Source organism: Heteronotia binoei, chromosome 2 (genome assembly GCF_032191835.1).
Source record: "Heteronotia binoei isolate CCM8104 ecotype False Entrance Well chromosome 2, APGP_CSIRO_Hbin_v1, whole genome shotgun sequence".
Taxonomy (NCBI): domain Eukaryota; kingdom Metazoa; phylum Chordata; class Lepidosauria; order Squamata; family Gekkonidae; genus Heteronotia; species Heteronotia binoei.
Genome location: NC_083224.1, coordinates 64253511 through 64276817, shown reverse-complemented (window position 1 = coordinate 64276817; position 23307 = coordinate 64253511). Strand labels below are relative to the sequence as shown.

The 23307-nt window shown below is 42.8% G+C and overlaps 1 protein-coding gene across 2 annotated transcripts in view; it reads right to left on the bottom strand.

Moving 5' to 3' along the window:
* Positions 1-23307, bottom strand: part of SLC16A1 (solute carrier family 16 member 1) — an 86376-nt gene that overhangs the window by 31422 nt on the left and 31647 nt on the right. For both annotated transcript variants that reach the window (XM_060231214.1, XM_060231215.1), the window contains one exon: positions 13511-13768. In XM_060231214.1, coding sequence (XP_060087197.1) covers positions 13511-13727 — 217 coding nt within the window. In that variant the 5' untranslated portion in view covers positions 13728-13768. The remainder of the gene's footprint in view (positions 1-13510; positions 13769-23307) is intronic.

Sequence of the window (23307 nt, the reverse complement as noted above, 5' to 3'; positions counted from 1 at the left end):
GAGACATTTCATCTCCTGTCAGCTTTTCCCCAAGATTTAGTTTAAAAACTGCTCTGCCACCTTTTTGATTTTAAGTGCCAGCAGCCTGGTTCCATCTGGGGACAAGTGGAGACCGTCCCTTTTGTACAGTTCCTGCTTGTTCCAGAAAGCATCCCAGTGCCTAACAAACTTAAACCCTTCCTCCCTACACCATCGTCTCATCCACACATTGAGACTTCTAATTTGTGCCTGTCTCTCCTGCCCTGCACGTGGAATAGGTAGCACTTCTGAGAAGGCTACCTTGGAGGTCCTGGCCTTAAGTCTCCCACCTAGCAGCCTAAATTTTTCCTCCAGGACCTCACAACTGCATTTCCCCACATCGTTGGTGCCAACATGCACCACGACCACTGGCTCCACCCCAGCAATGTCTATCAGCCTATCTACTACACGCGTAATGTCCGCTACTTTCACATCAGGCAGGCAAGTCACCATATGGACAGTACGCGGTTTTGCCACCCAGCTGTCTACTTGCCTAAGGATTGAATCACCAACTACCAAGACCCTCCCCCCCCTCTCTGCCCAGGGATGGTTCCTTGGTGTGAAAGGATTCCCGCTCACCAAATGAAGAAGAGGTCCCTTCTGAGGGCGCATTATCCTCAGCACACTGCCCTGTTCCCTCTCGACCCTCATGCTCCCTGGCAGCAGCGGGGCTCATCTAATACGTCCCCGAGAGTCTTCTCCAAGTGCCTAACTGACTGTCTCTGCTTCTCCAGGTCAGTCACCTCAGCCTCAAGGGTACGAACTCGTTCCCTGAGGACCAGGAGCTCCATGCATCGAGCACACACCCAAGACTTCTGTCCTGTGGGCAGGTAGTCATACATGTGACACTGGAAAGCCCCCATTCCCCTGCTGGCATCCTACCTTCATGACAGCTTTTTTTTTTTTTAAATATGCAGTCCGCTTTAAAATCTTGACCTTTCTTGCCTGACCTACTATGCCTTGTGCTGAAGAGAGAGGATGCAGGCAGAAAGGTCCTTCCTCTTCATGCAGATAAGCAAAAGCCAGCTAAGGATCAAAAGTTTTAGGGAAAGACAACCCGACATACATAGAGGCAATATGGTAACTTTAAATGTTTACAGGTAAATATTAGTGTGTGTATGTTTGATGGGGTGACATACAGGGCATACAATAATCTCTGTTTATGGCAATGCAAATATGATTCTATGTGAGCTATGGCGTATCAATGAATTAAAATTTTCCCTCCAGGCTGAGCTGTAGACTTCACAGTATTTTATTTCTTTATTATTCTTTAGAAGCACCTGAAATGAAACTTGGCATTCATATCAACTACATGATATGTACTGAAAAGTTAAATGGATGGTAGGCTGGGGGGGGGTGAGATGTAATGCAAAGAGGGAGGGGAGAGGGGGAAGAGGGAGAGAGATTGATTGATTCCAGGAGGAAAGAGAATGGACAAGACCAATTATGGGGAAACTTGTGAAAGTGTAAACTTTTCTACAAGAAAATGTGAAACATGAAATAGTAGACTCTCACAAAAGGTTACCACTGAATGAAATATATGAAAAATCACATGAGGATATGCTGCTTTGTGAAACCTTATGCATGGATAAGATACTCTCATAACAATACCCAATAACTGACAGAATGGCATGAAGAAGAGAGCTCCTAGATGGATTTATTTTCAAAGTCCACTAGTGTGAAATGGAGGGAGGTGAAATAAACACAGGTTGCATTGTAACTACCCAAAAGAGACTTTATCAAATGTTTAGTATTCTAGCAGCTGACTGCAGATTCATGAATACAAATCTAGTCATAAATTGATGGGACTAGAAAGACAGGACATTCCCATCTGCAAACCCCAAAGTACTCCCCCCCTCCCTTAAAACAAAAATTAAAATAATTAAAATTTGGTTCTTTAATTATTTTAGTCCTTCCTACTACAACTGCCCCAGGGCTGTAGACTATTCAGGTCAAATCTGTGAACCACTGTTGTTAGTCTACTTTGTGTCACAGATTACTGTTTAATTCTTTCTCAACACAGCTCAAGTAACATGAACATTTCCACAGGTGATGGGCTCTCCTTCCTTGGAGGTTTTTAAATAAAAGCTAGATGGCCATCTGACAGCAATGAGGATCCTGTGAGTTTAGGGGCAGGTATTTGTGAGTTTCCTGCCTTGTGCAGAGGATTGGACTAGATGAACCTGGATGTCCCTTCCAATTCTATGATTTCTCTGTAAATAATAGTAATTGCACTTAGCCTTGGAAATACCGTACTCCTATAAGTTGGTAGAAAGCATTATCAAGGACAGAATGAGTAGGCACATTGATGGACATGGGGTATTGAGGAAGACTCAGCATGGGTTCTGTAAGGGAAGATCTTGCCTCACTAACCTGTTACATTTCTTTGAGGGGGTGAACAAACATGTGGACAAAGGAGACCCAATAGATGTTGTTTACCTTGACTTCCAGAAAGCTTTTGATAAAGTTCCTCATCAAAGGCTCCTTAGAAAGCTTGAGAGTCATGGAGTAAAAGGACAGGTCCTCTTGTGGATCAAAAACTGGCTCAGTAATAGGAAGCAGAGAGTGAGTATAAGTGGGCAATCTTTGCAGTGGAGGACGGTAAGCAGTGGGGTGCCGCAGGGCTCGGTACTGGGCCCCATGCTCTTTAACTTGTTCATAAATGATTTAGAGTTGGGAGTTAGCAGTGAAGTGGCCAAGTTTGCGGATGACACTAAATTGTTCAGGGTGGTGAGAACCAGAGAGGATTGTGAGGAACTCCAAAGGGATCTGTTGAGGCTGGGTGAGTGGGCGTCAACGTGGCAGATGCGGTTCGATGTGGCCAAGTGCAAAGTAATGCACATTGGGGCCAAGAATCCCAGCTACAAATACAAGTTGATGGGGTGTGAACTGGCAGAGACTGACCGAGAGAGAGATCTTGGGGTCGTGGTAGATAACTCACTGAAAATGTCAAGACAGTGTGCGTTTGCAATAAAAAAGGCCAACGCCATGCTGGGAATTATTAGGAAGGGAATTGAAAACAAATCAGCCAGTATCATAATGCCCCTGTATAAATCGATGGTGCGATCTCATTTGGAGTACTGTGTGCAGTTCTGGTCGCCGCACCTCAAAAAGGATATTATAGCATTGGAGAAAGTCCAGAGAAGGGCAACTAGAATGATTAAAGGGCGGGAACACTTTCCCTATGAAGAAAGGTTGAAACGCTTGGGACTCTTTAGCTTGGAGAAACGTCGACTGCGGGGTAACATGATAGAGGTTTACAAGATAATGCATGGGATGGAGAAAGTAGAGAAAGAGGTACTTTTCTCCCTTTCTCACAGTACAAGAACTCGTGGGCATTCGATGAAATTGCTGAGCAGACAGGTTAAAACGGATAAAAGGAAGTACTTCTTCACCCAAAGGGTGATTAACATGTGGAATTCACTGCCACAGGAGGTGGTGGCGGCCACAAGCATAGCCACCTTCAAGAGGGGTTTAGATAAAAATATGGAGCAGAGGTCCATCAGTGGCTATTAGCCACAGTGTGTGTGTGTGCGCATATAAAAAATTTTTGCCACTGTGTTACACAGAGTGTTGGACTGGATGGGCCATTGGCCTGATCTAACATGGCTTCTCTTATGTTCTTAGAGAGCTGTTTAATTGCAGGCACCTCACAGAGTTGTGTACTGCACCCCTGCTGTCCACCTTGATGGGCCTCTGTATAAGATGAGAGTCTCAAACCCCAAGCTAACCTATTCTTGCATAAACTAACTCTTGTGATTGAAGGGGGTGAGGGAACCTGATGAATCTATGTTCCAACAATCATTTTACCAGGACTGTTATCCAAGCAGAGAACTTAAGAACACAGATGTCTAATTCTGGGACAAAAGAGCATTGTCACTTTCCCCATTTTTTTACATTATTGATTCCCTCTCAATATTTTACAAATGAGTATTCATAGGATGAATTCTCTGAACAATTAGAAACAAGCAACAATTACAGAGGTCTCATTAAGACAGTGACATTTTATGTGCTTAGTGTAACATCTGAGCAGGGGAGTTTTCTAGTTGCCTCACACACAAAGGGAGGACAAAGCAGAGACTGTTCCTTTCCAAGGAAAAGTCTTATGCTCGGTCCAGTGACGTCAACGGCTTTAGAAGTTAGGTATTTCACCCATCAACACTGCAACAACACAGAAGCCACCAATACTCACTCTGCTTATGTGCCATACTGAAAAGAGCCAAGGACAGAGAAGAGAAAGCCTTAAAATTGCATAGGAATGCAAAGAAAAAGCTAGACTCTCTGAAAGTTTTATGAAGCAAGAGATAAAGGAAAAGGCATTGGGATTCAAGGAAGAGTCCAGAGGTGTCTAAAAATCCATTTTCTAACAAGCATTATAGAACACAAGTGGGGGATCCACAAGGTCCTCCTGGGTACATCACTTCCTTTCTTTCCTTGATAGCCCCCATAACCTCTCCTCTTTTTTATTTATTTGGGATTTTTCTGCTTCCTTCTCTCTTTTCCACCCTCTAGCCAACCAACTTTTATCTGCTCCCCTATCTTCACCTTTCTCTCTTTCTCTGGTAGACTTTCCCTGGGAAAAAATGTAAGTGGGGCCAGCTGCTGGACTGGGGTTGGCAGAGTTGCACAGTGTCAGGCATCAGGGCAGACTCAGTTGCACAGTAGGGAACATGCAAGGATTTATGCTGGCCATCTTATTTCCCCCTGTATTCTCCTCTCCCCACACTACTCCATCTTTCCCTTCTCCTGGTAGGCCCTGCATGATAGCAAGTCACCTTTTTGGTGTTTTTATATTTTTATGGTGACTTCTGGTGGGCATGAGGCATATTCAGAGAGGTGACTGAATAAAGCCTTCCCCTGCCTCTGGCTCTGGTATTCCAATGAAGTCTACCATCCAAGTACTTGCCAGAGTTGACCCTTCTGAGATCTGATGAGATTAGTCTTGCCAGGGCTATCCAGGTCAGGGCCACAAGTTGCCTGGCTGATGCTCAAGGAGGGGCCCTAGAGACTCCTCTCTTAAATACCAAAACAGCTCTGCAAATGACCACTGGTACTTACCGCAAGGGGTCATTCTCCTCGGAGTACAGGAGGACATCTTGGGTGCTTTTCACCATCTTTTCAGGGAGGCAGGAAATAAAATAATTCTTCTTCCTCTTCCATGACCCTGGAGCACCCAGATCTCCTCAGTTGGGATACTCCGAGAAGCAGTTTCTAAACTATCAACCTTACTCCAAAAAAGTTAAACAGTAAAAGCAACAAGTTAAGATGCAACAAGCATAACATAAAGCGCTGTAAAGCAGCAAGAAAGAATGAAATAGATATGGCAGAACAGACCCTAGTATGAGTGATGCAGTGTGGTGGGCAAGATGTCCTCCTGTACTCAAGAGGAGAATGACCCTTCACGGTAAGTACCAATGGTAGTTCTCCCTCTGAGTCGGAGGCCATCTTGGGATCTCCTATAGCAGTAGATTAATGATTGGGTGGGGTATCGCTCTCTTCTAGGAACACATGTAACACTTTTCTGCCAAATGCTGCTTCTGCTGAACTATAAGTATTTAATTTGTAGTGTCGAACAAATGTTGAAATAGAAGACCATGTTGCAGCCCTGCACACTTCGTCTACTGAAGCATATTTGTTAAAGGCCGCATTAGTTGCCGCACTTCTGGCTGAATGTGCTGTAATCCCTTTGGGTACTTCTAATTTCATTGCTCTATATGCTTCCGTGATGCATTGCTTAATAGCATAGCTGATGGCTGGGGTTGACATCTTCTGGCCCAACCTTGGTTGTGTAACATTGATAAACATGGCATCCGTCTTCCTGATTGGTTCAGTTCTGACTAAATATGCCTTCAGACAACGTCTAACATCTAAGTTGTGCCAAATTCGCTCCCTTGGATGTTTAGGATCTGGGCAGAATGATGGTAAATGCAGTTCCTGTGATTTGTGAAATTTAGATACAATCTTGGGCTGAAAGGTAGGATCTGTATGAAGCACCACTTTGTCTTTGTGAAAAATACAGAGTTCTTTCTTTACAGACAACGCATTAATTTCCGAAACCCTTCTTGCTGATGTGATTGCTATTAGAAAGATGGTCTTCAAATGTAGCCATCTTAGAGAGATGTCCTTTATAGGTTCAAAGGGTGATTTTGTGAGTGCGAACAAGACAGTGTGTAAACACCACGTTGGAAATCTGTGAGTCTGTGGAGGACACTTGAGTGTGGCCCCCCTTAAGAACCTCTGTACATGTGGGTGTCTGGAAACATCTTTTCCCTGTATCAGTCCCAATACCAAAGATAATGCTGCTACTTGTCTATGCAAGGTGGCTGGTTTCAGCCCAGATTGAAGTCCATCTTGTAAGAATTCCAAAATGTATTGAATTGATGGGTATAGTGGATCCCTTGTCTTTCTGCGGCGCCACCTATGAAAGGTCTTCCAAGTAGTATTGTAAATTCTGGTGGTGGACTCTTTTCTGGAGGCCAATAATGTGTTAGTAACCTCTGAGGAGTAACCTAATTTCCGGAATGTAGACCGTTCAATTTCCACACGGTCAATTGCAACCATTCTGGGTGTGGATGCCAAATTGGGCCCTGTGTCAACATGTCTGGAGAGATCTGCAACCAAAGGGATTGGGTGGTTGCTAGTTTTTGAATAGAAGAGAACCATGGGTGTCGTGGCCACCACGGAGCTACCAGGATAACCCATGCTTTCTGGTGTTGCACCTGACGAAGAAATCTTGATGACACCAGAATCGGAGGGAAAGCATATAGTAGGCCCTGCAGCCAAGTCACTGTCAGAGCACCCACTGCTGCTGCCGCCAGGTGAAAGAACCTGGTGTAAAATCTTGGTACATGATAATTGTTGTGAGAAGCAAATAGATCCACGACTGGTTGCCCGAACTGTTCGAGTATCTGATGGAATACCGACGACTTTAATCTCCATTCTCCTGGTTGTATGGTCGTTTGACTGAGCCAATCTGCTTGGATGTTGGCAAAGCCCTTGATGTGTTCTGCCCTGATGGACAGAAGGTGGTGTTCTGCCCAGTTGAATAATGTCTTTGCTTCTCTAGACAGAGCTGAAGATCTCGAACCCCCCTGATGGTTCAGGTAGGACGTCACAGCCACATTGTTCGTACTAGTATGTGTTGCTTCTGTACTAGTTCAGCAAAGAACAATAGAGCTAGACGGATTGCTCATAACTCTAATACATTGATCGGGAGATGAGTCTCTGACGGTGACCAGCGACCCTGCGTTGGAATGTTATCGAGTGTTGCTCCCCATCCTGACAGACTGGCATCTGTGAACAGCTGTATCTCCCTGGGAAGGTAGTAAATTCTCCCTTGTCAAAGGTTGACATCCCTGGACCACCACTTCAGAGACTGTTTGACCGCTAAGGTGACCTTGATCTGCGGATTCTGTTTTTCCATGAACTGGTATTGGTGAGGGCAGAGCAAGCTTTGTAAAGGTCTGGTATGTAGTCTGCCCCACTGAACCGCATCTATGTTCGAGATGAATAATCCCATCAATTTGGCTAGAGTCAATAGTGGAGTGTGGGCACTCCGGATGACTAGGTTCACAAGTTGTTTGGTTTTCTGGATCTTGTTGTTTGGGAGAAAAAGTGAGTTTTTTCATGTGCTCCATCCCCAGGTGCTCCAATCGTTGTGTTGGTTCTAGGACACTCTTGGATAGGTTTATGAAAAAACTGTGTTCCTGTAGACACTGGATCATTGTTTGGACGTCTGACAGAGCTTTCTGATAGGACAATGATCTGATCAAAAGGTCATCTAGATATGGATGAATATGGACTCCCTGTTGTCTGAGAAGGGCCACAACGTTCACCATCACTTTCATGAAAACTCTAGGAGCTGTGGCTAAACCGAAGGGAAGTGCCCTGAATTAGAAATGCCTGTGTCCAATGCAGAACCGAAGGAAACGCCAATGGGATAAAAGAATCGGAATATGTAAGTAGGCTTCTGTGAGATCCAACGACATGAGGAACTCCCCCGGTTGCAGAGCCTCTGTGATTGACTTTAGGGTCTCCATGAGAAAGTGTCGGAGATGAATGAACTTGTTAAGAAACTTTAGGTCGAGTATTGCTCTCCAGTCTCTGTTCTTCTTAGGTACAATGAAGAATATTGAATACACACCTCGACCCATCTGCTCTGTGGGTACTTGTTCTATGGCATTGATTTTGAGAAGATGTGTTATGGATCTGTTCGTTATTGACCTCCTTGTAGAATTCTTTTGAATCAGGGACATTAGAAAACGTTCCGGTGGGGTGTTTTTGAATTCTATTGCATAACCATACGATACGATTTCTAATGTCCAGCAGTCTGTCTGGGAAGCCTCCCAGGTGTCTCAAAAATGATGTAGTCTTCCCCCTACCAGAATTGAAGTCCAGTCACGCCGTGTTGAACATATGAAGCTCCCTTATACTGAATCAGACCCTCGGTCCATCAAAGTCAGTATTGTCTTCTCAGACTGGCAGCGGCTCTCCAGGGTCTCAAGCCGAGGTTTTTCACACCTATTTGCCTGGACCCTTTTTTGGAGATGCCGGGGATTGAACCTGGGACCTTCTGCTTCCCAAGCAGATGCTCTACCACTGAGCCACCGTCCCTCCCCTTTGTTGAACTTTGTTTCTCGATACTGCTTGTCTTTGCGTCTGAGTTTTGTTTGGAGAACCTAGGATTGTTGAATCCTTTTCTAAAGGGCTGTCTTGGCTGATTCCAGGACGATCTTTTATTGCCTGAGTAGGGTCTAGATCTGGCCAGTGAGTGTGAGGAACAAAAAGGCTGAGGGTAAAAACCTCTTTTATCAGGTCTCCTAATGTTCCTCGGCACGGCCTTCTTTTTGTCCTTAGTTTCCACTAAAATTTTGTCTAAAGCACTACCAAAAAGCTTTTTGCCCTGGAATGGATAAGAAATCACAATTTGTTTGGAGTGATTGTCTGCAGGCCATGCTCTCAGCCATATATCTCTTCTGGCTAGTGCCCCAGATGCTAAACCTCTGGAACAAAAGGTGAGTGCATCTAAAGATGTGTCGGCCATAAACTCTGCTGCTCTCAGAAGCCTAGTGGTTCCCTCAATTAACTTCTTGTTATTTTCTGGCAATAGTTGGGTGAGCCTCCTAGCCCAGACTATAGCTGCTCTAGATACAATAGAGGATGCTGTACTGGCCTTTATTGCCATGGTTACCGCTTCGTGACCTCTTTAATGCCAGATCAATTTTCTTGTCCCAGTTGTCCTGGATGGCCCCTTGGCCATCTTCTGAAACCAAACCCGAGTTTTGAAGAGCCGTCACTGGGGCATCCACTACTGGAACCTGTAACATCTCGTTTGCAAAAACAGGTAAATCATATAATTTTTTCACCAACCCAGGAAACTGACGATTGGAGTTAGGCTTTTCCCATTCAGCTTTGAGTTGCCTCTCAAAGAATTGTGGAAATGGGAAAACCTTAGCAGTTGTGTGAGAGACTGGAAAAAACTCCTTATTCCCAGTAGTTTTGTTTCTGGGGTTAGTGTCAGTGCTGGTATTCTCCTCAGAGGAGGAGGAATCCTGAAGTGCCAGTGCTGCCGTAACTCTGGTTAACAAATATTGATAGTCATCAGCTTTAAAACAACGAACTGACTGAGGCGGGACGCAGATATCCTCCACCTCCTCATCCAAGATAAAGCTCTCTTGATCTTTGGATTGTGACTCTTCATCTGACTGGGTCTCTCTGAGTGGTGGTCCTTGTGATGCTCTCTAGTGTGTGTCAAGAAGGAGCCTCGCACACGCCCGCTGAAGTCCCTGGACGCTTCTGCTCAGTGACCAGAGTCACTAGAGCGGGACACGTTGCTGGGAACCGCAGCAAGCTGCAAAGACCTGCCGGTCCCAGAGGCCTTTCCCAAGGCGTCAGACTGAGGGCCAAGGGAAGGCGCGTCCTCCAAGAAATCATCCCTGAAGTCTTCCATCTGCCGCATCTTGCGGCGCTCAGCAAAGGAGAAAGAAGAAAAAAAATCAACCACTTTGAAATTGGCCGCGGTAGCCCCATTCCTTCACTGACTGCGAGGGAATGAGTGTAAATAGAAGGTGAAAAGAGGACAGGGTTTATCTATTTACACCAGCAACATAGCATGTAAGTTCTACAAACCTGTGACAGGCAGCAGGCATATGCATGCTGAGAGGCAGTGCATGTGAATGACATCTAATGGAACTGCAAGTGAGTGATAGCTAATGGAACTCACTCTGATTGGTGAACTCCTAACTGTCAAAAGAGGGTGGCAGTTAAGACAGATGGAGAAAGCAGTTACAGAGCTGAGTTGAAGGGTGACTGGAAAAAGAGCGGTGGTCCTTGTGATGCTCTCTAGTGTGTGTCAAGGGACATAAAGCAGAGTCATATTCAGTGCCCGTGTGGGGTGGTTTTAAATAGTGGAAACTCTGGTGGTAGGCTGTTCCTAGGAGTTAAGAACAGTCTCTGTATGTGTAAAACACAGAATCACATATTGAGAAGGAAAACAGTTTCCTGTATTAAGCTTAGTGTCCAAAGGGGGAAAAGACAGTCTGGGTAGATCAGGCTTGGGCAATAGGTTTTGAGGTGGTAGCGAAAGACCCTCAAAGGTGCCAAAGAAATGCATTATTTATCTTCAAGGGAAGATAGTAACAATCTTGCCAGAGAAAGAGGTCTAGTGGAGAGACCTTATAACCAAAGAGACAAAGTACGGTACACTCCAGATTGTGTGATTAGAAAATTAACCAGAAATCGACAAGTTATAAAAAAATAAACCTTGAACATCAAGGATACCTTTAGTGAAAGTTAAACCAATTGAAGAGTAACGCTGTATCTTGTGAAGTCAGTAACCTCAGACATAGTTCTGTGTTCAGTTTAAAGTGTCTGCCTACATCTTCTAAATGCCAAAAACCTATGTGAATATCCCACCCCTTCCCTGCCAGTATGTTTAAATAAACTATAACTTGTTTTAAATCACTACCTGTGCCTGCTGTGCCATCTTCTGAAAGGTAAATTTTGACACCCAAAGCAACAACAGGGTGACTGTTTCAGGGTAGTGCTTAGTAGTACCGTCTCCCCTGTCACAATATCCATATGAGTTTCATACGCATACATAGTAAAGAGATCGATTATAACTAAACTTTTTCAAGAGTCATGACAGTATGGACAGAATATAAATGTTATCATGAGATATCTGGAAACCAAACTGGCTCCATCCCCCACCTTTGCAAGTTATAAGCTCCAACCTATCCTATTTCTTCATTATGTAACAAAACAAATCTCTTCCACTTGAAAGGTTTTGATAGAAACTTACTATTTTGTTTTTAATTTAAATTGTTCCAACTATAGTAAGGCTGCATCTCAAATATGGTGTGTTCTAAAGCTGTTGTAATGAGATTAATTTTAGCAAACAGTTAAAATTTATATAGCATATTACTCTCACTATGGAAAAGCTTGAAAGTAGAAGATGAAAGGAGAATCTTACAGACCATGGGGCAACAGAGAAGAATATGGGTAATTGAATCTGGTTCCAGTAGACAATATTTACATAATCTGTTCTCTGTTATTTCTAACCTCTCTGGCTCTCCAGAAAGAATTACTCAGTATTTACTTGCTGATAAATCTACCAGTTTGACTGCAATAGTGGCTGAGTATTTGGCTATTGTACTGTATAAGGGTTACTCTATATCTAAGAAAAGGCAATGAGTATTTGATTAATTCTGTTTTTAGTATTTTTTTCTCAGTGACATTGCCTTAATTGCTCCTTTCATTTTAGTTCCTGTTTGTATTTTTATTTATTATTTTATTATGCCATTAAAGGTCTTGAACTTGGAGAAGATATTTCTGTCTTCTACTTTAAGTTCCAGTTTGAATACTTATGGGCCTACTTTCATAAAGTTACAAAAATTTCAACTTTATTTGCAAGAAACTAAAGCAAGTGTATATACCTAAGGCTAATCCATCTCTCTAGGCAGGTTTCTCAATTATTATGTTCATTTGTTTTATTACATTTACATCCTGCTTTTGTTTCATCAAGGTGGTGCACACAATGGTTCCCAAATGGTCTCCCTTTCAAAGAAGTCACCACACCTGGATGTGCTTAGCTTTTGTAAGGCTGCTATCAAACACAATCTAGGGTGACACCCACAGTCAAAAGGTTTTGGAAAGTCAGTTCTTTTATCTGCTCCTTCACCATATTGCCCCAGACTTGTGAAGCTGAAAATCCATTTCTTCTTGTTATCCGAATTAACTTTATTTATTATTTTCAATTTATAGCTTGTCATTTCCCAAATGGGATCTGAGCAGTTAACAACAGTCAATAATACAAGGTTAAAATCAGATACATATAATAAAACAATATGCAATCTAAAAGCAAACTCCAATTCTGCAGCTGGTGGTATCAGTTGCCTCCATTCCTTCCATACATCCCCCAGCTGGTATAAGATAAATGGGTCAACAGTTATTTCATCAGGGTCCCTGCAGCAGGAAATAACAAAATGTCCACCACCTCAGTTAAATGCCTGGTGGAACAGCTCTGTCTTACAGGGCCTGCTGAATTGCAACAGTCCCTGCAGGTCCAATGGGAGCTTGTTCCACCAGGTAGGGGCCAGAACAGAGAATGCCCTGACCCAGGTTGAGACTAAGTGGACTTCTTTTGGGCCAGGGATTACCAAGCAGATGTTGTTCCATGGAGCGTAAGGCTCTCCGGGGGGTATACAGGAAGAGGTCGTCTTGCAGATATGCTGGTTCCAGGCCGTTCAGGGCTTTGAAGGTCAGAACCAAAACCTTGAACCAGATCCAGTACTCAGTTGGTAACCAGTGCAGCTGGCAGAGCACTGGTTGCATGCACGCCCGTATAGACACTGCAGCAAGCAGGTGCGCCACAACATTCTGCACCAGTTGGGAGTTTCTGGATCAGATTCAAGGGCAAGCCCACGTAGAGTGAATTGAAGTAATCTAGTCTGGAAGTGACCATTGCATGGATCACTGTGGCCAGATCCTGGACAGATAGGTAGGGAAGCCAGTTGTTTCACCAGTCATAGATAGTAGACGGCAGACACGGCTACTGTGGTGACCTGGGCCTCCATAGACAATGAGACATCCAGGTTCACCCCAAGGCTCCAAACCCTCAGCATCAGAAGTGCCTTGCCAATGGTTAGGAGTCTTTAACAAGTTATGCACATCCCCAAGCAACTTAAAAGAGTCTTCTGAAAAGATAAGGGAGGCACATTATAAGAAGCACAATTTTAGAATTACACAAGTAATTCCCCAAAATGTTTTATTTATGGCTTTGAAAACAAAGACAGATTATGCCTATTTTTTCCATTTGGAATATTAAAATAAATTCAGTCCCCCAAATGAGAAACCAAATATGGTACTTAAAGCAGATTAATGATACCTTCTGGACTCTAACTAACGTATGACCTAAATTAGAAAGAGCAATTATAGGAAGCCTCCATATAAACTTGTAGTTAAATTATGCCATTTGTTCAGTCTGCAAACTTACCTCCTCCATACATTACTGCCAGCATAATGGAAGAGATCCAGGACACTTTGCTGCTAGATGCATCAAAAATCTGCTCTATCTCTTTGAAGAATACTGTGATGGATTTTGGAAATGCATAGGAAAAGCCAATTGAGATAAAGGCACCAACGACTACAGCCCAGCCCCATCCTCCTTCTGGTGGCGTGTATCCCACGGGGCCTCCAACTGCTGCTGGCATCTTGATCCAAAGGGTAACAATTCAGCTAGAAATCAAAAGATCTGCAAAGAAAATAAAACAAGATTATTATAGTTGCAGAAGCTCCTTAGTTGTTTTTAGGTCTCTTGAAATAAACTAAGTGCTGCATGCAGAGATTTCCCGCTACTTCTACCCAGAAGCAGAAATCCAGCATTTGCATTTTGCATCCCAGTGTTCTTTGGCTATCATCTAATTTATATACCAACTTTTAGCAATCAGCAGTTAGTGATATCTAGGTTCATGGATACTTATGCCAGTCCATATTGAAAGCTATGAGTTTCATGTGCACTTAGCTCAAAAGGCAAGTGATGTTAAAACTCAATTTCAACAGCTAAAGACTGTGTGATCCTGACCACAATTAAAGATCAGCAGGTAGAGGCTGATTTCTACTTCATATCCACTATCCTCACACATGCACACTGATTCCAACATCAAGAAAGTCAATAGCTGAAAGAAGCCCCCCCTTCCCCCAAAAGGTCATGTGAATTAACATTTCGTTACCTTGCAGACAACTCTTGTCCTGAATAGCCTCTTAAATTTTAATATCCATACTATTACCCATTAGTATTACATCAGAGAAAGGCATGAATCCATGCAACATATATATATATATTTTAACTTTAAACATTTTATTAAGGCATAAAAGTAGCTTACAATCCATAGCGCAAGAAGTTTACCGTCAAGATTAACAGAAATAACATCGTAAGCTTAATAGACAGAATACAGAGCAAAAATAACCTTTAAAAACAAAATACAAACTGAAGGTAATAGTAATTATAATTATAATAACACAGTATTTGAAAATAAAATAAGATCAGGGAAAGGAAAAAGGAAGATATAATACACTTTAAATAACTTGAAATTAACTTGTTAAGAGAATTTTATAGCAAAAGGAAATCTTTATACATTTTATTTTTAGAATAAGAGTTAGCAAAAAATGGATCGGTGTCAAGCTTTTCTAGAATGGGAAGCCAAGTTGCCAGATATTTAGCGTAGGCTTGGTATGGGTCTTTGTGGTCTATGGCTGCCTGAATTTTATCCATTACAATGTGTTCCCAGACTTTAAGTAGCCAGTTGTCAAGTGTCAAATTCAATGAGTTTTTCCAGGACTGCGCAATCGTGGTTTTAGCAGCTGTCAGGAGTTTAACTATCAAGGATTTTTTAGAAGATGAAAGACGGGTATCGGACCAATGATTGAGAAGTATCCTTGTTGGTTCATCTGGGATCAAGACCCCAGTTAGGGAGGAGAGATGGGCACAAATTGAGGTCCAGAATGGTCTGATTTTGGGGCAGTCCCACCAGCAGTGAAAATAAGAGGCTTTGAGCCCACAGTTTCTCCAGCAGTCTGAAGAGCCTAACTGGGTCATATGGGAGAACTGGTTAGGAGTAAGGTACCAACGTGCTATCAATTTAAAGTTTTGTTGAGATATATTTATAATGGTAGATTGTAGGGCATCACTAGCCCATATAGAGTCCCATTGGTCGGGAGAAAGGATGATGCCACAGTCTTTATGCCATTGGGTGGTGTAAGAGGGTAGGGTTGCTTCGAGTTTAGACAATAAGATTCGATACAGCCGTGAAATGAGACTTTTAGGCGTTCTCTCTTCGTGAAAATGAAGAACCAGATGTTCGTAGTCAGATGAAGGGCGAGAAAATGAAGAGATCACTTTAGGGTCCTGAAGAAAGTGCCTGATTTGAAAGTATTCAAACCAAGGTGCTGGCTTAGTCAAAACTTGGTCTAGATCATTTTTAGGTAGAAGTTGTTTAGAAGATGAAAGAAGATTAAAGAAAAAAACTTTTGAGGAGTCTCTCCAGACCTTGAAAGAAAAGGGTAGTTGGGCAGGAAGGAAATATTTTTGTCCTATAAAAGATGAGATAGTAGAGAGTCCTGGAGCCAGAAAATGACGCTCCGAATCCCATACTGACAAGAGCGCCCTGAGGAATGGGTTCATGAATTGCCACGGTGGGCGTTCATTTTTCTTGAGCCATAATAGTTCGTAGTATTTCAGTGGGGTAAAGTGAGCTTCCTCTATGGGTGTCCACGGCGGCGGGGGATGTTGGTACAATATTTTGGTCATCTGGGATAAAATAGTAGCTTTATAATACTTTGCAATGTCGGGAACTGCTAGGCCACCTTTTTGTCTTGATCGACATAAAGTTGAAACTTTGATTCTAGGCTTTTTATATTTCCAGATAAAGGAAGTCAGTATTTGTTGCCAGGATTTTAAAGTAGGCTGAGAGATCTCAATAGGAAGAGCCCGAAAAAGATATAAAAACTTGGGAAAAATAAAGGATTTAATTACATGGATTCTTTCCATCCAGGATAGTTGCAACTTATCCCATTGCTTGAGCGTGGTAGTAATCTCAGAAGCCGTGGCCGTGTAGTTAGTTTTTAATAGGCCAGCTATATTTAAGGGGATTTTCAGCCTCAAATAGGACCAGGAATCAGAGACCCAATGAAAGGGGTAGTTTGCAACTATGTCTTTTTTAGAAGTATCGGAAATTTTAATCGGGTAGAGAATTGATTTCGAGTGGTTAACTGAAAGACCTGAAAGTTTACTGTAATCAGACAGGAGAGAGGAAACGGCTTTAATAGACTGTAGTGGATTTGTAATATATAAGACTATATCGTCGGCAAATAAACTTATTTTAAAAGTAGAATTTTGGACAGAGATACCAGAGATCTCTGAAGAAAGCCGTATCAAATTTGCAAAGGGCTCTATGACAATGGCGAATAGCAGTGGTGATAGGGGGCACCCTTGACGAGTCCCTCTTTCTAGGATAAGTGAAGGGGGCTGTTGACCATTGATTTGTATAAACGCGGATGGACAGGAATACATAGAATCTATAACCGTTCTGAACCTAGGTCCGAAACCCATGTGATGTAAGACTTTTTTAAGGAAGAGAGGTTCTACACTATCGAAGGCCTTCTCTATATCTAAGGCAAGAATGCAGGAGTCGTATGGCTGAAAAGTGCAATATTGAATTAAGTTAATTGTTTGTCTAGTATTGTCCATGATATCGCGATTCGGAATAAATCCTGATTGGTTGGTGTGAATATAGAGCCCTATGATTGTGTTCAATCTAGCAGTCAAAATGGAAGTAAATATTTTATAATCGTTATTTAGTAAAGAAATGGGGCGGTAAGATTTAACATTTAATGGGTCTTTGTCTTTTTTGGGGATCATAACTATTTTCGCCTGGGACCAGGAGGGAGGCATACAGCCGGAGTCCAGAACAAGATTGCAAACAGTGGTAAGGTGAGGTACCAGGGAAAGATTGAATTTTTTATAAAATTCTGAAGGTAGTCCATCTCTACCTGGGGTTTTATTGATTTTGGAGGCCTTAATGGCGTCAACGACTTCCAGGGAAGAAATCGGAGAATCTAAAAAGGCTTGGTGTTCATGGGAGAGTTGGGTAAGGATCTTATTTTTTAAAGAGGCAATATCCCAGTATTTTATAAATAGTTCATAACTTTTGTAGTACTATTTACACTTATGTTAATGTACATGCAAACTGTACAAACATTTCATTGTGCAAAATGTACTCCTTTCTTTTTGAAATCTTCCATCAATCTTCTGGTTCTGTGAGCCACTACTAATCTACATAAATCCACTAGTCCTAATAAGTGGAATAAAGATAAAATAAAATAAATCTTAGTTCTAGAATCATTTTTCTTTATTTCTGTGCTTTGAAGAAACACCCATTCAAGCAATGGTCAGTAGCTCTGAGAATTCCAAAAGTTCACAACTCTCAGTGGAAACATCAGGAAGTTCCAAAACATATCTGGATGCTCATATGCTGGCAACAGTTTTCATCTGATGCTGTTTCCAGTCTTTTGTCTTCAGAGGTTATCACATTAACTAGAGTCTAGACTCAGTTTGTCCTGTATCAGTCTGGAGCAGAGAGATCTTCTGGCTGAAATATACTATTCTGTCTTATGACATTACTATCCAAGTGGGAAGGGCCAAAATAATCCTCAAGGAAGATCATTCCTTGAGCTAAAAAATGTGGCACTACTGAATGAATACATGGGAAACTTAAATGGTCTTGATAGTCTGATCATTTACTGAACAGACAAGAAGCTCTCTCCATTCAGTGGTGCCAGCCATCTACTCCTACTCTTCTGGTTCCCAAAGAATACATTAAAAATTTCAAAAGTGGGGGGAGGGATGTTGCCAAACACTGCTACTGAAACAGGAGAAGGCAGAGAAAACACTGCTTCTTCAGGGATGTTGGAAAACACTTTTCCCTTGTGCTGAAAGGTCTAGGTACTTTAATCTCACTTTCTTTATAAACATTCTTGAAAAGAACTCTGAAGGTTAATAAACAAATCTAAGTTTAGCATTGACCTATAACAAAGGAAAATCTCAATATTTGTCTACGTGAGTTGCATGGGCTTCATGGGATCAGAAATCCTGAGTGTGTGAGATGCAGCATGTAAAAAGGTTTTAGCGGCAGCCTCCCTTCCAGGTTTCTCACCTGGCTTCTCAACTAGCAATTCCAGGTGTCCCAGAGTTATAGAAATTTCTCAAGATCTCATACATTGCATGGGTTCACAGCCACTTGCCTGGTAGTTACATCTAAGGCACAGCATGCAGAATGGTCCCCATACACCAAATCATGAAGACATAGTTATCACGATTTTTTAATATATGACAACAAAATACTTATCCAATAGTGTATCTGAGTAAAATGCATCTTTGGTTTTCTGAAAGAACAGGAGAAACTCACTGACAAGCTAGAGTTAAAAAAGAAACATGCTGTAACCTGCTTTGAGTCTCACCATGAAAGGTGGGCCTTAGATAAAGTTTTTATAAAAAACAACCCTGGAACTTGGAGCTAGTTCAGTCTTTCAGTCATCTATATCAGGGGTTCCCAACCCCCGGGGCTGCAGATCGCTACTGGCTTTACCAGCTTCACTGTGGCTGCACCATCTAACACTTTGAAGTTCACGCGAGAGAAGACTTCTCCCCCCTCACTTTCGGTTCCAGGAAGGAAAGAGGGAGAAGTGTCTCTCATGAACTTCAAAGTGTTAGATGGTGCAGTCGCAGTGAAGCTGGTAAGGCTCAGTTTCAGCGCTGCTCGGCTCAGAGCAATCTGACAGAGGGAGGGAGGATGTAAGGCCCAGTTTCAGCGCTGCTCAGCTCAGAGCAATCTGACGGAGGGAGGGAGGATGGTACCGATGACGGAGTGCCATGCTGCATTACAGCACTGGGGAGAGAGGGAAAGCAGTGATGGCAGGAGGGGGGACCTGAGCCTCGTCACATGGGGGGGGGGTGACGGAGCTAAACGTCAGCGGGCTGCTTCTTCAGTGGTTTGCCTGCCGTCGTGGAGGCACTGCAAGGGGGGTGGGCAATGAGGCTGCGCAGCGCAATGGGGGCGGGGGACCAAATTCAGTGCCCCCACCCTGCCCGCCCTGGTGCCATGGTGGCCAGGTTGGCCCCGGTAGCGAGAAGCTTGGGGACCACTGATCTATATGGACATACAGGGATATTGGGATATGTTCCAGCTTAACAGTCAAAGATTAGGGATGGGCACAAACCAAACAATGAACTGCAGTTCATGCACAAACTAGGTTGGTTCATAGTTTGTAAACCAGGGGTTTGGGAAATGTGCCTCCTACAAACCCTTCCCAGGTTCAGGAAAGGTTCATGCCTACTTGGCTGCAGGGGTCCTGGGGAAGCCAAGGGGAGGCAGTTTATTCTGTCCCCCAGCTTCCCCAATGTTCCCCCCACGGGGAAGGCAAAAGAAGGCATCATGAACTGTCTTCCCTCCCGGAATTAGCTTCCATGACTGTGGAAGTCGATCCCAGGAGGGAAAGTAGTTCATGTTGCCTTCCCTCAGAACCCCAGCTGTGACTATGAGGAGACCTCACCCCACAGGATCAGCTGTTTTGCAGGCTCTGCTTGAATGTCCAGCTTCAACCAGACAGACCATGTGGAGACTAGGGCTGTCTGGCTGGGAAGGGAAGAAAGAAGAGGAGAGAGCTTTCTCCATTGTACCCTATGGGGCCATAGGGTACAATGGATAGATTGGACCACAGCTTTAAACCCCTTCTCTTGAGTCATGCCACAGCAGTGGCACAATCTCTCCACTGTACCCTTTGGTCCCCCATAAGGTACAATGGAGAGAAGGCTGCTGCAGGCTGGTTGGATAATGGAGGGGTGGCATTTAAATGCCTCCCCTTCCCTCCCCCAGCCATCCTAAACCAACAAACATGTTTGGGGGAAATGGTGGTTGATTTGGTTTGTGAATCAAATGAACCACAAACCAACATGAACCACCATTTTCTTGGTTCATGCCCATCCCTATCAAAGATAATTTAACAAGCCGATATGTACAAAAATGAGCTTTCCCTGTTCTCCTACTGCTAACTACTCTTCCTGAACAAAGCTAGTGGGTCTCCTGAAGAAAGCAGATCCCCTGAGAACGTGTTTTCAAGGTGTACTTGCATTTTCTTTATGAGGAGTATCCTCATAGGAATAGAACTGCACATTGGTTTTTGTTGCTAAATACCAGCCATTGAACAAACCTCTGAGTTCATTGCATTTTTAGGTTGTACAGATGCCATGTATGGGAATGTGAATATTTGAGTCCTCATAATACCAAATCCAAAGACAACACTGCAACAAGGGAGGGGGGACATCCCAAGAGCCAAGTTTTAGAATACAGTAACAAAAAAGCTAACCTCAGAGTGCATCCTTTGTTTCACAGCACAGTCTTTGTACAGTCAATTTTGTGATGCAGCAATGACGCACAAAACAGAGCAAACATTTTACAGATGGAATAAAACATCGTAAAAAATTGTGGCTCCTCTTTCTTTGACAAACAGTAAAACTAAACACTGAACAGAACTTGACATGTTTACAACTGCTGAAATCAATGGACTTAGACCTACCTAGCATGGTGCTGGACTAATGGACCATATGGCCACATCACAAAACTTTTTTGTATCTAAAGGAGGGGGGGGGGGAGCAAACTTATTTTACAGAATTTATTTCTAGCTTGTTTTACAGAATTTATTTCTCTACAATGACAATGACCTTTGTAACTGATTTAAGCCTAGCTAAGAAATGGTATTGCAACAATGATCAATGAAGTCTGTGAATTTAATTTTAAAACAATTTCATTTTAAAAATTAATACTAGATGACAGATGTATATTAAACTATGTGGCTTGGACCAATTATAGCTTTTGCATTAGAGCTATATAGTTTGACTATAACAGAGAATATGTACTTTTTTAATTAACAGCCCTGATCATTAACAGCAAAATCAAGTAGAATCATGGTCAGGTCAGAGCCACACACAGAGCCGGTCAATTTTTCTACTCCATTTTAACCAATCCCCCTCATTACTACCCCACCCCCAATGACTTTTGTACATGGAGGTCCCATGATCCACAGCAAAGCCCCGGGGGGGCGAGTTGAAAGAGAACTCTTTTTCAAGAGAGGAAAAATTGCTTAGATCGACCACCCTAGTATATGGATCAAAGTTTTAAAAATGGCACAAAGTATACTATGTTATAATTCCAGTTGGCATACTGAAATGGTACATACTTGGTATACCATGGAGCTGCTGAGGATAAAACAGCAACTTAGATGGCTAGAGAGAGTGTGGCAACGTGCTCTTGACGAAGAGTCAAGAACCTCTTATAGAACGTTTATGAAGGTCTCTGAAGGGGCTATGAAGTCCGCTAAGAAAGAGTTCTGTGAGGCCTCCATAGAGTCTGCGAAGTCGCACCCAGTCCAACATTTTAGAGTAGAATCACAGAATTGGAAGGGACCTATAGGGTCATCTAGTCCAACCCCCTACACAATGCAGGAAACTCACAAACACTTCCCCCTAAATTCACAGGATCTTCATTGCTGCCAGATGGCCATCTAGCCTCTGTTTAAAAACCTCCAAGGAAGGAGAACCCACCACCTCCCGAGGAAGCCTGTTCCATTGAGGAATCGCTCTAGGTCAGGAAGTTCTTCCTAATGTTGAGCCAGAAACTCTGGTCACCCGTTCCAGCTTGTCTATATCCTTCTTAAAATGTGGTGCCCAAAACTGAACACAATACTCCAGGTGAGGTCTTACCAGAGCAGAGTAAAGCGATACCATCACATCACGTGATCTGGACACTATACTTCTGTTGATACAGCCCAAAATTGCATTTGCCTTTTTAGCCACCGCATCACACTGTTGACTCATGTTCAGCGTATTATCCACTAAGACCCCTAGATCCTTTTCGCACATATTACTGCTAAGACAAGTCTCCCCCATTCTATAACCATGCATTGGATTTTTCCTACCTAAATGCAGGACTTTACATTTATCTCTGTTAAAATTCATTTTATTGATTTTAGCCCAGTTTTCCAGCCTGTCAAGGTCATCCTGTAACCTGTTTCTGTCTTGTGTGTTTGCAACCCCTCCCAATTTCATATCATCTACAAATTTAATAAGCATTCCCTCTATTCCTTCATCCAAATCATTGATAAATATGTTGAACAAAACAGGTCCCAAGACAGATCCCTGAGGCACTCCACTTGTCACTCCTCTCCAAGAGGATGAGAAACCATTCACAAGCACTCTTTGGGTGCAATCTGTCAACCAGTGACAGATCCACCTAATGGTAACAGGATCCAAACCACATTTTACCAACTTGTCAACAAGGATAGTATGTGGAACTTTAGCAAAAGCCTTACTGAAATCAAGATAAACAATGTCTACAGCATTTCCCTGATCCAGCAAGATAGTCACTTTCTCAAAAAAAGAGATCAGGTTAGTCTGACATGATTTGTTCTTGAGAAAACCATGCTGGCTCTTAGTAATCACATCCATTCTTTCTAAATGTTCCAGGACCGACTGTTTCATAATTTGTTCTAAAACTTTTCCAGATATAGAAGTCAAGCATAGTAGTTACCCGGATCCTCTATTTTCCCCTTCTTGAAGATGGGGACAACATTCACCCGCCTCCAATCTTCCGGCACCTCTCCTGTTCTCCAAGAATTCTCAACAATAATACCCAGAGGCTCAGAAATTACATCCGCAAGCTCTTTTAGAACTCTTGGATGCAATTCTTCTGGCCCTGAAGACTTAGTTTCATTTAAAGAAACTAGGTGATTATGTACTACCCCTATGCTGATCCTAGGTTGGAACTTCATACCCTCCTTATATGTTCTGTTTTTGCCATGTTAAGCACCGTTTCCCTCAGAAGAGAAGACTGAGGAAAAGTACAAACTGAGCAGTTCCGTCCTCTCTTCATTACCTGTTACAATTTCACTTTCTTGCCCTCACAATGGGCCTACTGTGTCCTTGCTCTTTTTGAACATAAGAAAAGAACCCTTTTTTGTTGTTTTTAGCATCTTTGGCCAGCCTAAGTTCATATTGAGCTTTGGCTTTCCTAACTTTTTCTCTATATTCGGTCATTAACAGTCTTGCCATCAGGCAATCATAATGGCAGAGAATTGAATATTGGCTCTGAGGCTTTTGTGACATATTTTGCAGATAAAATCCTGACTCTCTGCCAGAACTTACCTGCCACAATTGATACAGTGCATGAGCTGGAAGCCACT